Below are 15,621 nucleotides of genomic sequence, written 5' to 3' on the forward strand. Positions count from 1 at the left end.
TCCTCTTCCGTTTCCCTTCCCTCCCCTGGAGTTCTGGCATCTTTCCTTTTTTTCGTCTCCTTCCACAGATCCACCTTTTCTCAACTATCCTTTCATCCAGCATCTCTCCCTCCTTCCCACTACCCCAGGGTCCACTATATCTCCCTCTCTTTTCCCAACTAACCTCCTATCCAGTATCTCTATCCCCCCTCCATACCATGCCTTGTGTCCAACTTCTCTCCCTTTCTGTTCTTTCCCTCCCTAAATCCCATTGTCCACCATCTCTCTCCCTCTCCTGTTTTTAGACCCATTATTTCTTTCCCCCCAAAGTCCAGCATATGCACGTCTCTTTGAACCTTCCCTTCCCTCCCTCCCTCCGTGTACTTCTACACCAGGGCCCCCTCCCCTGAAGATCTGCCCCCCAGAAGGCCTGCACCTCCCCCTGAACCCCGCATCCCACCCCTAAAGGCCTGCACCTCCCCTGAAGCCCTGCATCTCACCCCTGAAGGTCTGCCTGTCCCCCCTGAAGGCCTGTACCACCCCCCCCTCCCGAAGGCCTGCACCCCATCCCTGAAGGCCTGCCTGTCCACCCTGAAGACCTGAACACCCTCCCCCCCGAAGGACTGCACACCCGCGCACCATTTACCTACTAGCAGCAGCCTGCAGAGAAGATCACTGGGGCTAGCGATCTCTGCAAGAGAACTGTTTCCTCTGCCACGATCCTGCCTCTGATGTCAGAGGAGGGGGCGGGACTGCGACAGGGGAAACAGCTCCAAAGACCTATAGCAGCTTGCAGAGATTGCAGCTTACAGAGATCGCTAGCCCCAGCAATCTTCTCTGCAGACTGCTGCTAGTAGGTAAATGGTGCGCAGGAGGCCAGGGGGGAAGCCAGACACCAGCGGGAGGCCAGAGGGAAAGCCGGACACCAGCATTTCCCGACTGACCCTCCCCCCTCGTCCTCTAAAGCAGGTGTGGCAAGGGGGGAGTGTGAGTTACTGAATCGGGAGGCCTTTTTTTTGTTGTTTTAAAATCGATTAAAATCGATTCACCAGAAGTGAATCGGTGAACCGATTCGAATCGTGAATCGGTCAGCACTACCACAGTGAGCTGTGGATTAAATTCACATCCTCCCCCCCTCAAAAAAAAAATAATAATAACAATCACACACATACACTTCCAGAGAATTGCATGAAGTTTCTCTACTAAAATCTACTAAATAAATCACACAGATACCGTGTAATCTATCTATCCAACACAAGCTCTGAGAAACACAAAGCAAAAATGTAAGTTTCAACAAAAAATTCAGGTTTGAGCCATTCAAGACTGAACAAAACAAAATACAAAGTCAGATGCAAAAGGGTACCTGCCACCAAGCCCCTCAATCCGCTCCCTTTCCTTGGGAAGTTCTGGCTTATGGTCTTGTGTGACTTCCACAGCTCTGACAAAGTCATCTCTTGGGTTGTCCTGAACTCCCACTATCACTCCGGAATCTCCGACATGTGCAACATACATCTTACTCCCACGGATTATTACCACACTGGCTGTGGTTCCTGAGGTACTAGGAAGCCCAGTCATGGTCCTCGGCCATTCTGCTACAATATTTAAAAAGAATACAAAATATTAATCAAGATGAACTTAAGAGAATATCTACAAAAGCAAAAGTGAAGAATCAAGCAGACCCCTTCTTTTTTAATGAACACAGATACTGTCTCCTAAAAATGGGAAATTGGATGCTCTGCAAGATTGAATAATGCAAAAAGTATTGTTACTCTCTTACAAGTAATGGTTGCCTTAAAAGGGCACAATTTAATATAATGTAGAAAGATGAGAAAGTAGCGATATAAAAACAAAAGAAACCTTAGACGGACACCTATCCCTATCCACCCACATATCCCAAGTAGTCTCACCCTCCTTCTACTACCTCCGCCAACTGAGAAGGATCAAACCCTACATCTCCAAACCTGACCTAGCCCAACTCCTCTACGCATATGTCCTCTCCAGAATAGATTACTGCAACTCCCTATTTAATGGAATAACCAAAAAAGATCTCAAGCACCTCCAACGGGTCCAAAATGCAGCTATCCACCTCCTACACAGCCTCAACTACCATGATCCCATCTCCCCAGCACTCCGCGCTGAACACTGGCTCCCAATTAGCCAACGCTGTGCATTCAAGGCCCTGGCAATAGCACACAAAATAATTTATGCCACCACCCCCTCCTACATAAAATCCAAGCTACTCATCTACATCCCCACCCGCACCCTCCGCTCAGAAACGGAGATACGCCTATGCATTCCCCCCGGAAGGTCCCTCCTCTCAGAAACTGCCCACAAACGCTCCTACAGCCACTTCATTCTCAACTATGGAACCAACTCCCCCCCTCAACTCAGACTACAGAACTCACTAATGACATTCCGGAAAATGGTAAAGACCCTCCTCTTCAACTAAAGGTCACCCTCAGTCTACACCCAACCCCCTTAAATCCCACCTCTAACCTTCTTTCTCCATTCTAATCTTCTGCCTAAATTTCTGTATAGTCCACTCTCAGCCTATTCTCAAATAACTTGTATCTAAACTAAACTACTTATATTTAACTTACTGTTCTTAATGTGCTGTATAGTCCCTATATCTAAACTGCTGCACAGTCTCGTATGTCCAAGTATTTAAATCTACTGTATAATCTTGTATGTCCCATTCAATCCATTGTGAATGTTTACTTGTAAACCGTTCTGAGCTACTGGGAGGACGGGATAAAAATCTAAATAAATAAATAAATAAAAATACAGCTAGACAGCTCCAATTAAAGTACAAAGTTCTGATTTTTTCCAAAAGAACTAGCACCAAAAGGATGATTCACAATATGCTGTAATGAGAAGCACTAATGAAATAAGGACATGCTGCTTTACTAAGAAACATTTAAAAAATGTGAATTGCCTACTAAGTGTCAGCAGTTCATCAACTGGCATAATTCAAACATGCTTGGAACAGATAGAGATGCCAATAGGAAGAACAAGGAAGGAAATGATCAAAGACAGTAGGTCAGTGATTAACAGTAAAGAGGGCAACCAAGTGAGCCAAAGACAATTAACTGCCAGGTTTGATGTCTATTCCAGATCAGATTTGCATGGTGCTGAACTTTTGGTACAGCCTCTCCATTTATCAATAATTTTTTGTATATACAAATTATAAAATAAAAATTATTTAATTCAAAAAGCATGGCACTACATGTGTCAGCAATTTAAGCACATAAGAGTTACAAACCACTCCTCACTTGCTCTCCAAGCTCTGCTGCAGATCAGACAATAAAATAGAATTGCTGCAGTTAAAAATATTTCAGTGAAGGGGGGTAGTGCAAAATTATTCCCTCCTACCAACAGATGGAAGTAGAGGAAACATGCATTGCTGAACTTTGTCAACACTCTTGATTTGACTCCTTTTTTTTAAAACACTGCAAGGGAAATTGCAGAGCATACCCAAAGAGTCAGACACAAATCTTCCAAAGGTGGGCTCCAGAACAGTGGAGCTGATGTTAAGGAAGGGAGAAATTATGTCTTACCTGAAAATTTTCTTTCCTTTAGTCAGCTTCACTGTTCTGCACAAGTGGGACATATGGAAGGAGACATACTAGGCAAGGGGAAACAAGGCCCCCTAAATGACAGCCCTGCTAAAGTCCAAACAAACCCTGGCCACCACATCCAATCGGTACTGCTTGATAAATGAATGGAGCGATGACCACATTGCTGCACTACAAATTTCTTCAGAAGCCACCACCCCCAGGCCTCGACACGTGAGAGGAAAGACCCTGCCAGGGCTGGCCAAGAACAGCCTGTATGAGGCTGCCTCCTGCTGACCAGCTGTGCTTCAGGTAATGAAGGAAGGAACAGAGGAAGGGAGCGAGGGAGTTCGCAGCTAAGGACTGCTGCTTGCTTCTGCCATTTTGGGGCTTGAAGGAGGGAGAGAGGAGGGCTTTGTGGCTCAGGACACTGCCATGTTGGCAGGAGAGAGGGAGGATTAAGATCTGTGTTCTAACACAGCACTCTCAATCAAACGGGAAAACAGTTATCCGGCATCCACCAATCCCTGTGGGTGCCAGAAAGCTGAGATTCTACTGTACTCTGCGAACACAAATTTTGATTTCATCAATTGGCTTAACTGCTGATTTTCCAGACTTCCAGCCACTGTATGGCCATTCTCAAACCTGGTTTAGTGAATAGGGTCTTAATTTTTCAGTGTCTTCCTTTGCAATGAATACAAATTTGACCCCAGTAATATTTTCTTTACAAAAGCTAAACAAATCATTTGGAGTCAAGATCTGATTTTCCAGAGGCCACTGCAAGGTGTCATGTTCAAGTCGTTTTACATTTCCCCCAATACCATCACTTGGTAATTTTCCATGGCTAGTGCCAAGAAAATTCCATTCAGCAGAAATTCCAAAGTCTTTGTAATGGCAGCAGAGATTAACAAAATTTTTTAAAATAATTTTTGTATTGTGCTGCAGATCCATCACTAAAGTAGTGTGCTTTTTTGATTCATAAATCCTTTCAAAAGGCTTAAAGCTTTCAAAAAGGCATGAACTGCAACAGTGTCATGCTGCAAGCAGTCACTAATTATGCAGACTCAAATTCTGAAGGCCTGAGCCAGAATTGAAGTATTTTTATTTTTTTTTTAAATCTTTATTCATTTTCAATCTTACATCAAGTGTACAAACATCAAAACAATACAATTAAACATATCACTTGACAATCTTTCTTTTTTTTTTATTTATTTGTTTATAATTTTACAAATTGTTAAACAACAATGTAATAGAAATAAACATTTAAGAAGAAACATAACATAAATTATAAATCAAAGATTCCACAAATTTAACTAAGTTCATAATCCACAAACTAGGGAGAGAGAATCCTACACCTCCAAGGGAAGTTGGTTTTTCAAGAAATGTTCATTCAAATTAAATTAGGAGATCAAACAGTTGGATTAAATTAAATTATCATCCTGGTTAATAGAAAAGGCATGAAGGGGATTGGAGCTTAACCAGCTGCCTTACCCTCAAGAAAAAATTTCAACTGATCAGGTTCATAAAATATATATCTATTATTCTGATAGGTAATACAGCATTTACAGGGAAAACGTAACTGAAAAGTTGTTCCTATACTCAAACTTGACAATCTTTCTACTTTATCTTAAAATATATAAAATTACCACCCTCCCCTCCCCTCCCATCATTCCCTCTATTATTTTCCCAATATGGAAACCAATATATAAAACCTCCCCCTTCCTATCATTAGATCAGAATTGAAGTAAAACACACATGGACTATGAAAGAGAGAACAGAGTTCAAGTGAATGTACTGAACTTGCAAAGAATCACCAACAACTAAATGTCCATTTTGATGGGCTATTTACAAAAGTATGTGAAAGTAGTAGATGTTGAGTTAGCATGGCAAGACCAACAAGCTTAGCTGAACCATGCAATTTCACACCTCTAGTTCATTTGCATATTATACAATAGGATGCCAAAGATGCCCTTTTTTTTACCACTGCATGTATATACGCATGTAAATAATGCATGCATCTGAGACCTAAGCAAGGTCGTGTCAAATATAAAATAGAATGGCTGTTGTAGCAAAAAAGACTCTCTTTCAAGTGAGACCAAAAAAAAAAAAAATTTGGACAATGTACAGTTGAGATATTTGCACTCATAAAATGACCAAAATTTGAATAAAGCACCAATATTATTTGTGTAATTATATATTTCCTTCCAATTGGCTGCAAAGCTTCATAACGCAAATCCTATGTGCATGTCATGTGCCATGACAGCTGGAACAGTTATGACTTGAATTGAAATACAGGTCATAAGCAAAGGAGGAGTCAAAGTAGGCATTAAATTTCCTTTCTAACATTTTTTTGAATACTTTGCTTGCTCATAACAGGGGAGGTAACCTAATGTTACATTACCAACTTTGCACATTAAATTAGTAGTAGGGGTTGTATTAATTCCCCAAATTTAAATTCTCTTAAGAGGCTTTGTAGGGCTGTAGTGGCTAGACAAACTTGCCATTTTGGGTTATGCAGAGCACAGTACTCGGAGTGACCTACATTCAACAGCCTCTAGGTCTGAAACCAAGAGATCCAGCTGAACAACTTTACATGGCTTCATTTGAGGCTAAAGGGAACATTCACACAAAAATTTTATTCAATTTGGAGGAGGTCAAGTGGGATTGATTTGTAATACTAGACCACTTGACATGGAATGACCCCCCGTGGGGATTTTGATGAAACTTTGTGTGCTGAATCTTACATGACCCTACCGAACTCTGGTAAAGTTTAAGATCCATCAGTGAAATACTTGTGGAGATATAGCTCTGTCTAATACCATTCCACAACTATATACAGAATCCCTGCAAAATTTTTGCAACTTTGAGTCTATATAAAATATTTTCTTGGTTACCGGTATATAAGCAAATCAAATGAGAAACTTAGCGATCTTATACAGCTACTAGTCGTTAAGCCCGTTACATTAACGGGCGCTAGAATTTATGTCTATTTGTATTTTTCTTTCTGTCTCTTTCCTCCCTCCATTTCCCTGTGTAGCGCTGTCTCTGCTTTCTTCCTCAGTCTGCACTCTCAAGCTGTAAAATTACTGCTTAGCTTTTTCTCCCTGCAAGCATCTCTGCTTTCTTTCTCATCCCCAGTCTCTTTGCTATTTTTCTCTTCTTGCAGGGGTCTCTGCTCTCCTTTCTCTATATGTTCCTGATTCCTGCAAACTTCTGTTTTCTCTGTATGCTCTTGATCCTCTGTTTCCCTGTAGGTGTCTCTTCCTTTTTTTTTTATTCCTTCTTCATGTATGATTGATTTATTAAAAGTTTTTATATTTTTCCTATTTGTTGCATGCCTGTCTCCTTGGCCGCTGTATGTTTCCCTTTTTTTGCTTTCTGTGTTTGTTTGTGTTTTTTTGCTGATTGTCTACTTGGTCGCTGTCAGTCTGTCTGTCTCATTGGCTGCTGTATGTCTGTATGTCTTTTTTGCAGTCTAACTCCTAGTGTCGCCATGAAATTTCCCGCTCCTGAGTTTGAGCGGATGCCCTCTTGTGGCCGAGGGTCCTTTGAGAAAGAACATATCATCTTCCACCTCGACACGTCCGGTGATGTATTTAAATGTCTCAATCATGTCTCCCCTCTCCCTGCGTTCTTCGAGAGTGTACAGCTGCAATTTGTTCAATCTCACTTCGTACGAGAGACCCTTGAGCCCCGAGACCATCCTGGTGGCCATCCATTGAACCGACTCGACTCTTAGCACATCTTTATGGTAATGCGGCCTCCAGAATTGCACACAGTATTCCAGATGAGATCTAACCATGGTTCTGTACAATGGCATTATGACTTCAGGCTTCCGGCTGACAAAACTTCTACGGATACAACCCATCATCTGCTTTGCCTTAGATGAAGCCTTTTCCACTTGATTGGCAGTTTTCATGTCTTCACTGATGATTTCACCTAAATCTCGTTCTGCTGAAGTCCTTGCTAAAGTCTCACCATTCAAGGTGTAAGTTCTGCGTGGATTTCTGCTACCGAGGTACATGACCTTACATTTATTAGCGTTGAAGCCCAGCTGCCAGGTCGAGGACCAACGTTCCAATATAAGCAGGTCCTGTGTCATTGCATTCGCTTACTATATTACATAGTTTGGCGTCATCGGCGAATAATGTTATTTTACCTTGAAGCCCTTGAGTCAGATCCCCTATGAATATGTTGAAAAGGAGCGGGCCCAGGACTGAGCCCTGCGGTACTCCGCTGGTCACCTCCGATGTTTTAGAGAGGGTACCGTTAACCACCACCCTCTGAAGTCTGCCACTCAGCCAATCATTGACCCATGCAGTTAGTCTCTCTCCTAACCCCATCGATTTCATCTTGCTCAACAGCCTGCGGTATGGGACGCTATCAAAAGTGCCACTGCTCTAGATGAGCCGCACTCTAGGGAGAACAGTGGAGGGTGACCAGCTTTGCGGACCGCCCCCTTGGTACGCCACTGGAGCAGCAGCGTGTCTGGCCGGCTCGTTCCGTTCAAAGCCGCTTTGGCGGCTCCTTGCGAGATCCGCGCCTGCGTCTGAAGCCTCTCTTATGTTGTGATGTCAGAGAGGCTTCCGATGCAGGAGTGGATAGCGCAAGGAGCCGCCAACCCGCAGCTTTGAACAGAACGAGCCGGCCAGACACGCTGCTGCTCCAAAAGGAAGAGAATGATCCAGTCCAGACCGCGGGCCGCATGTTTGAGACCGCTGCTATATTGCATAGTTTGGCATCGTCAGCGAATAACGTTATCTTACCTTGAAGCCCCTGAGTTAGGTCCCCTATGAATATGTTGAAAAGGAGCGGGCCCAAGACTGAGCCCTGCAGTACTCCACTGGTCACCTCCGATGTTTTAGAGAGGGTATCGTTAACTACCACCTTCTAAAGTCTGCCACTCAGCCAGTCATTGACCCATGTAGTTAGTGTTTCTCCCAGCCCCAGTGGCGGCATCGTCTTCCAAGACCTCGAGTCTTGTCTGCTGTGCCTCTTGAGGTTCCATCCTCGGTAAGTCTCCTCTTTCATCCCCAAGTACGCTACATCAGAAACCTCCAGCTGAGACTCAGGAAATCCAGGCAGTCGTGCCAGCCTCTACGAGACCTCCTTCGAAGCGTGCTTCCATTAATAGGGAATACTCATCCTTAAGGTTGCCCTCTATGGAGCATACTGCTGCACCTTTAATACCAGTTTCATTGGTATGGTGCCAACTTTCCATGATGGATCAAGGAGCTTAGCACTGTGTTTGCTCAACTTGCTCCAGCCTCGACCCTGCTCCCTGCAAGCCAGTCTGAGCATATCCTCGAGGCTCAACCTGCTACATTTCTGAGTCCTTGTGCCTCGTCCTAGACCGAGTCTTCACCTGGTCATTCCAGGCCTTGTACTCCTGCTGTCAAACTTCGAGGCAGTCTAGATGCCTCGTTCTGCTTCTGCCTCAAGGTACTCCTCTCCATCAAGGCTCCTCTGTTCGAGGCAGGATTCGGAATCCTCTCTTCCTCATCCTTCGAGGCTCTTGAGGGAACCTTCCTGACCCAGGCAGGGTCTTGACCTCATCCTAGCTTCCTGCAAGCCAGTCAGAGCATGTCTTCGAGGCACACCCTGCTTGGTCTCTGAGGCCTCGTGCCTCGACCTCAGGCCTCGACTGAAGCCTCGTACCTTGACTGAGACCTCGACCTTGTCCTGAGGCTTCGTGCCTGGACCGGTCAATCCAGGCCTCATACTCTAGGTTTTTGAGGCCGTCAGGAAGCCTCGATCTGCTTCTGCCTCGTACTCCTCCCCTTCGAGGCACTTCTGTTCGAGACAGGATCCCTCTCTTCCTTGTCCTTTGAGGCTCTTGTGGGAACCTTTCAGACCCAGGCAGGATCTCAGCCCAGCTTCCTGCAAGACTGAGCATGTTTTCGAGGCGCAACCTACTTGGTTCTCAGACCTTGTGCCTCATCCTCAACTGAGTCTTCGCCTAGTCAATCCAGGCCTTGTACTCTAGCTGTCAAGCTTTGAGGCCGTCAAGATGCCTCGATCTGCTTCTGCCTCGAAGTACTCCTCTCCATCGAGGCACCTCTGTTCAAAGCAGGATTCAGATCCCCTTTTTTCCTCGTGCTTTGAGGCTCTTCGGGGACTGTTCCAGGTCCAGGTAGGATCTCGTGCTGGAGGTCCTCGTCAGCCTTGTTCCACGCCACCTCAAGCTTTTTTTCGAGACCTCGGACTCCTTTTTCGAGGCATGCTATGGGGATCCTAGTTCTCCAGTTTCTACAAGGCTTGTGTTGAGGCACTTAATTTCTCATACTCCTCCTGCCTCTTTGACCCTTCTACGGGATGTATTCTCTGACCTGTATTACGCAGCGGTTTCTCCCTCATGTTCTGATTTACACTCCAGTTCCTCATGGGAGACTTGGACGGCCAATTAATAAGTTGGGACATAGTCTTTGGCGTACTTTCCTGGTGGGGAGAGGTTTTTGACCTTAAACCTCTTATTTACGCGACACCTCTCTCTGTGTCTTTCACTCTGTCTTACTCCCACTCAACTTGTATCCTCCAAACTTGTATCCTCCCTCTCCACTTGTACGTAATGATACCACTGTAATTATTTTTCGCTGATTTCCAGCTCTTCTTGTTGTAAACCGCCTCAAACTACCATGGCTTTGGAGGTATATAAGAATAAAAATTATTATTATTTGAAGTACGGAGTAAACCCCATCCCTTGTACCTTTTTAGAGTACACGTCGTCCAGGTGTTGTCTGCTGATGTTGACCCTTCATCCACAGTCACTATCATTTCTGTGGCAATGGGATGTCAGGCTTGATTACGAATTCTGGTTCATGGATTTCACTCCTCCAGATCGGCTGGCTATTCTGCCTGGCCAGGGATATGAGTTGTTGCTGAATCCATTGCAGATGCCATCATCCACGTAGATATTCACAGAAATCTACTCCAGCTTATTCCTGGTCTCCACCTCGGACACATCCTCAGCAACTCTATCATCAAGCTCTCCAGACTCATGCTGTGGTTAAACCTCTGCAGTTCCTTCTTTCCATCTTTTCTATCAACGATGGGAGCAGTTTCCACCTCTGGGTTCTTACCACTGTAAAGGAGGGTTACCTGCTTCAAATCCCTTGAGGGCTCAAGGCAATTGCTTATACTCTCTCGATCTCCATAAGGCTTCCTTATCTTCCAATTCATTCTGCCTCTTGCAGATTCCTCAGATTTTGGGTAGGGAATCTTCCTATTCAGTATCAAGTCCTTTTTGGCCTCACCTTCTCATCTAGTTTTCATACAATGCCTGGTAGTGGTGACTACAGGCCTGCGGACACAGGATCTTCAGGTCTTTCCTTTTTCGATGACAGGCTTGTCGAAGCATCATCTCGCCAGGAAGTTCTTCTAGTGACGTAACAGATTCTGACTTTTTCACATTACAGTGACTCCTTCCTTGAGACAGTCTCTCCAATAGTGGATGCTCTCTTCCACTCTTCCCAGAGATTTGCTTTTGCACTCACCCCCCTCATCGGAAGATTCTCACGTCAGTTTCTTCAACCTAGGCTTTGAGGGGGGGGGGCTCCTCTCAATTGTCTCCGTACTCAAGGCCATGGACCCAGCACGGATCGTCAGTGTCACATCATTCCGTTGGAACTCGGAACCATCTTCGATGCTCTCCAAGTTTTCCAGCATCTTCTCCACGATATGGTAGTTCACATTCACACAGGCCATCATGTCGCTTTGTTCTATTTTAACAAGCAGGGAGGCACAAGCTCTCGCCCTCTTTGTCAAGCAGCTCTGAAGCTTTGGAATTGAAGCATCACTGTCTGGAGGACAACTTGAGTCGTCTTCTACAACCTCATACCGCTAGTCTTTGCTCAATGGGGACCTCCTCAGATAGTCCTTCTTGTGTCCCCCCACAGCATCATGCTGCCTCGGTTCTGCTCCAGGATATACTCTCCTCATCGCTTGGAGGCAGATGCTTTCCTTCTGGAATGGACAAATCAGTTTCCCTATGCGTTCCCTCCAATTCTCTTGACTCTTGTCTCACTCCAGACGGAGCATGCCACCATGATTCTGATAGCTCCTCTGTGCCTCAGCCAACCGTGGTGCTCTCTTCTACTTCAGCTCTGCACCAGGGAGCCTCTGCTTCATCCCAACCAGTCTCTACACTTAACAGCTTGGTACCTCTCAACCTAACTGCCACTCTACAGTTCTCTCAATCTTTACTAGACATTCTAGAGCAGGGGAAGGAACTCCGGTCCTCGAGAGCCGTATTCCAGTCAGGTTTTCAGGATTTCCCCAATGAATATGCATTGAAAGCAGTGTATGCAAATAGATCTCATGCATATTCATTGGGGAAATCCTGAAAACCCGACTGGAATACAGCTCTCGAGGACCGGAGTTCCCTACCCCTGTTCTAGAGGCTTCCAGAAAGCCCTCCACTAGGCAGTTTTACACCCAGAAATGCACTAGATTTCTACTTGGTGTACTACTCATCACAAGGAGCCGCAATCTACCTCCTTGTCTTCAGTTTTAGATTTCCTGCTGCACTTATCTTACTCTGGTCTCAAATCCACATCTATTAGAATCCACCTAAGTACCATTGCTGATTTTCACCAGCATATTGAAGGGACACCCTTTTTCTGCTCATCCTGTGGTTTCCAAATTTATGGAAGGACTCTTCAATATCAAACCACCTCTTAACCACCTCCAGTGGTTTGGGATCTTCATCTGATTTTACTCATTTGATGATGCCTACATTTGAACCAATCAATACAGCTCCTGTGAATTTTCTCACTTGGAAAGTGTTTTTTTCTCATTGAACTCAGCTCAGCTAGACGTGTCAGTGAGCTACAAGCTTTAGTGGCGGATCCACCTTTCACAGTTTTCCATCATGACAAGGTGGTTCTCCGTACTCATTCCACATTCTTACCTAAAGTGGTTTCAGAGTTTCATCTCAATCAATCCATTGTTTTTCCAGTGTTTTTTCCAAAGCCTCATTCTCATTTTGGAGAAATAGCGCTTCATACTCTGGAATGTAAGCGTGCTTGGGCTTTCTATTTGCAATGCACTCAACCTTACAGATCTGCTCCTCCACTTTTTATCTCCTTCGATCCATATGCATTGGAGCATCCTGTTTCCAAGCGCGTCATCTCCAACTCGAAGGCTGCTTGCATCTCTTTCTGCTCTGCTCAGGCTGCCCTCCCTCTGCAGGATCGAGTCATGGGCCATACAGTTAGAGCTCTGGCAGCGTTTCTGACTTTCCTCGGATCAACTTCTCTTGTGGAAATCTGCAAAGCTGCCACTTGGTCCTCGGTTTATACATTCACCTCTCATTATTGTCTGGATTTTTCTCCAGACCGGCCCTTTTGGCCAGGCAGTTTTACAACATTTATTTTCCTAAATTGCCAACTCTCCCACCATCCCATTCTGGTTAGTTTGGAGGTCACCCACATGTTGAGAATATGCTGCCTGCTTGTCCTGGGATAAAGCACAGTTACTTACCGTAACAGTTGTTATCCAGGGACAGCAGGCAGATATTCTCACAACCCACCCACCTCCCCTGGTTGGCTTCTTAGCTAGCTATCTGAACTGAGGAGACGCTGATTCGGGCGGGAAGGCACTCGCGCATGCATGGTGCAGCACTCACAAGCTTTGAATTTCTTCAAGCAAGTCTGCTTGCGAGGCTGTCAGCTGCGGGGCTCCGTAGATGATGTCGCCCACATGTTGAGAATATCTGCCTGCTGTCCCTGGATAACAACTGTTATGGTAAGTACATAAGAAGTGCCTCTGCTGGGTCAGACCAGAGGTCCATCATGCCCAGCAGCCCGCTCACGAGGTCCAGGACCTGTATAGTAATCCTCTATCTATACCCTTCTATCCCCTTTTCCTTCAGGAAATCATCTAATCCCTTCTTGAACCCCCAATACCGTACTCTGTCCTATCACACCCTCTGGAAGCGCATTCCAGGTGTCCACCACCCTCTGAGTAAAGAACTTCCAGTTCCTAGCATTGTACTTTTAGAGCTGGGGGTACAGGGGAGGCGTTTCTACCTCCCTTCACGAACCCTAAACCACAGAGGCTTTAGTCAGCAGTAATGCCAAATAATAATTAACACCAAAAAGACAAAATTGCAATACATGTATTTAACAAAAAAATTGTTACAGCTGCAGTATACTGCGAGTGCCGAGACTGGCTCAGATTCCTATTAGTAGCTCCAACATCCCATCCTCACTGAAATGTTCTTTTGGCATCTTCCGATGCAGTTTGGCGCTTCAGTTCAAACGGACGTTTTTATCAGCCTAGCAAAGGCTTAAGTACAATTTTCAAATCGAAACACAACACTTGCTCCTCCTTAGCTTTTGGTTTCGCATAAAGGGCACGTCCCTTACTGTATTTTTATCTTGACCTTGTTTCGCGAATAATAGATTTTCCTTCCCCGCAAGCTGTTTTACTTAAAAATGCAAATTTTGCAGTTTATTGTTTTGGTCTGGAAAAGAGCGCAAATCCAGTCTACTTCATATTGGACTGACCTAAAATAAATTGTCATTCAGAGTATATGTAGGGACACTAAATATATTTTCGGTGAAATTCCTTACTTTTAAACTATAATAATAAAAAAAAACCCATTATAGATTATGCATTTTCTTTTAACAGAAGCGCAGCATACACACAGATCTGCAACCAGGATTCACGAGTTTTTGCAACAAAAATAAAAGCAAATATTTCCTTTCTAATCACTTTCAAAACATACGTTTTTTTACACAACAGCTTTACTTACGCAGTTTCTTCCACATGGCGTGATGACAGGCCACGAAGCCCTTACGAATGGCGGTGCAAACCTCCTGGGGATCGAGCGATAAAAAACCCTTTTGTTTCCGGATGAAATCCCACAAGTGGTCGCGAGCGAATTGCGCAGCTTCCCGACCTCCATGGCCGTCGTAGACAGCGAAAAAAGCCATCGAGCGGCGACAGCGGCGCCGCTGCAATCGTGCGGGACTCTGCTCCGATCTCTTAGCACCACCACTTTCGCTCCTAGTTTTACACCGGCTCCACTCGGCCACCGCTTTGACGGCAGAGGCCGTTCCTGTGGTGCTGCAGCTCGCTGTACCCGAAATTTTGCTCCCCCATCGCCCGCTGCCACCATCTAGTTTAGTTTCTGCGGGACGTGGCAGCAGCTCATCGTCCAGTTCGGGCTCCGGTTCCACTACGATCTGCGTTACGTCCTCCATGTATTTCCTTCCACCTTGATCCGAAAACACACTCACTCCCAGCGTGTACAGACCCTCCATTTGCTTCTTCAGCTTTTTTTTTTTTTAGGCGTTTTCTTGTAAGCACCGAACTGAAAGTTCAGGTTTTGATCCCTGCCCTCTACGATATCGTATCAGCGGCACTGAGCTAGACTACATCCAGCCACCACCGCTCCGGACTATTGTTTATTTTCAACAATGTTTGGGCATGCCCGAGATCATAGTGACGTAACAATACGAAACCCGAACGATCTCGGCCACGCTCACACAGACTACGCCAACAGCTCACTCTTGGAAAGGCAAAAGCGTTCGATTTTGCGCGAGAGTTACCCACTTCTGGACATGCGTAGAGAGAAGACGGAAGATATACGAACGCCATCTTAGTTAAGGAAGAGGGCGACACTATACACAAGAGACTGCCAGTCTCAAGTATTGGCTACATAAGTAGCCTGAGGATGGGCAGCAGCTGTCCAAGAGGTTCACGGTGGGTAAGGAAAAGGATTTATTTGGCCCCTCTCAACAAAAGATGTGATGCTGTCCCTGGTTTTCCGCCTTTTCTTTGCTCGTGTGGTAATTTCATAATAAGGTTGTTGTTTTTTTGCAAATAAATGGCATATTATGAAAATACCTCTTAGAAGTAAGTAGTGTTCAGGAGCCTAATTTAAGGAAGAATACCAGTAAAGTCACAAAGTACATACCTAAGGCCGGATTCAGCAAATTACTGAAAAACGGGCACCAAGAAAAATCAGTATTCAGCACCATGTTGTAAAGGATGCTTCAGGAAGAGCACCCTTAGGGAATAGTGCCTAGCCGAGACTCCTGCACCCAATTTTGGGCTGGAGGCCTTATGCTAGCAGAAATCT

General features: G+C 45.1%; 1 protein-coding gene across 1 annotated transcript in view; it reads right to left on the bottom strand.

The window, feature by feature from the left end:
* The window catches only part of PPM1D (protein phosphatase, Mg2+/Mn2+ dependent 1D), a 64,729-nt gene extending 49,706 nt beyond the window's left edge, over positions 1–15,023 (bottom strand). Inside the window, exons 1-2 of the mRNA XM_033921877.1 lie at positions 14,290–15,023; positions 1,343–1,571 (exon numbers count right to left, since the gene is read on the bottom strand). Of these exons, the coding sequence (XP_033777768.1) occupies positions 1,343–1,571; positions 14,290–14,800 (740 nt within the window). The 5' untranslated portion in view covers positions 14,801–15,023. The remainder of the gene's footprint in view (positions 1–1,342; positions 1,572–14,289) is intronic.
* Between the last annotated feature and the right edge of the window lie 598 nt (positions 15,024–15,621).

The sequence above is a fragment of the Geotrypetes seraphini genome, chromosome 15 (genome assembly GCF_902459505.1).
Source record: "Geotrypetes seraphini chromosome 15, aGeoSer1.1, whole genome shotgun sequence".
NCBI lineage: Eukaryota > Metazoa > Chordata > Amphibia > Gymnophiona > Dermophiidae > Geotrypetes > Geotrypetes seraphini.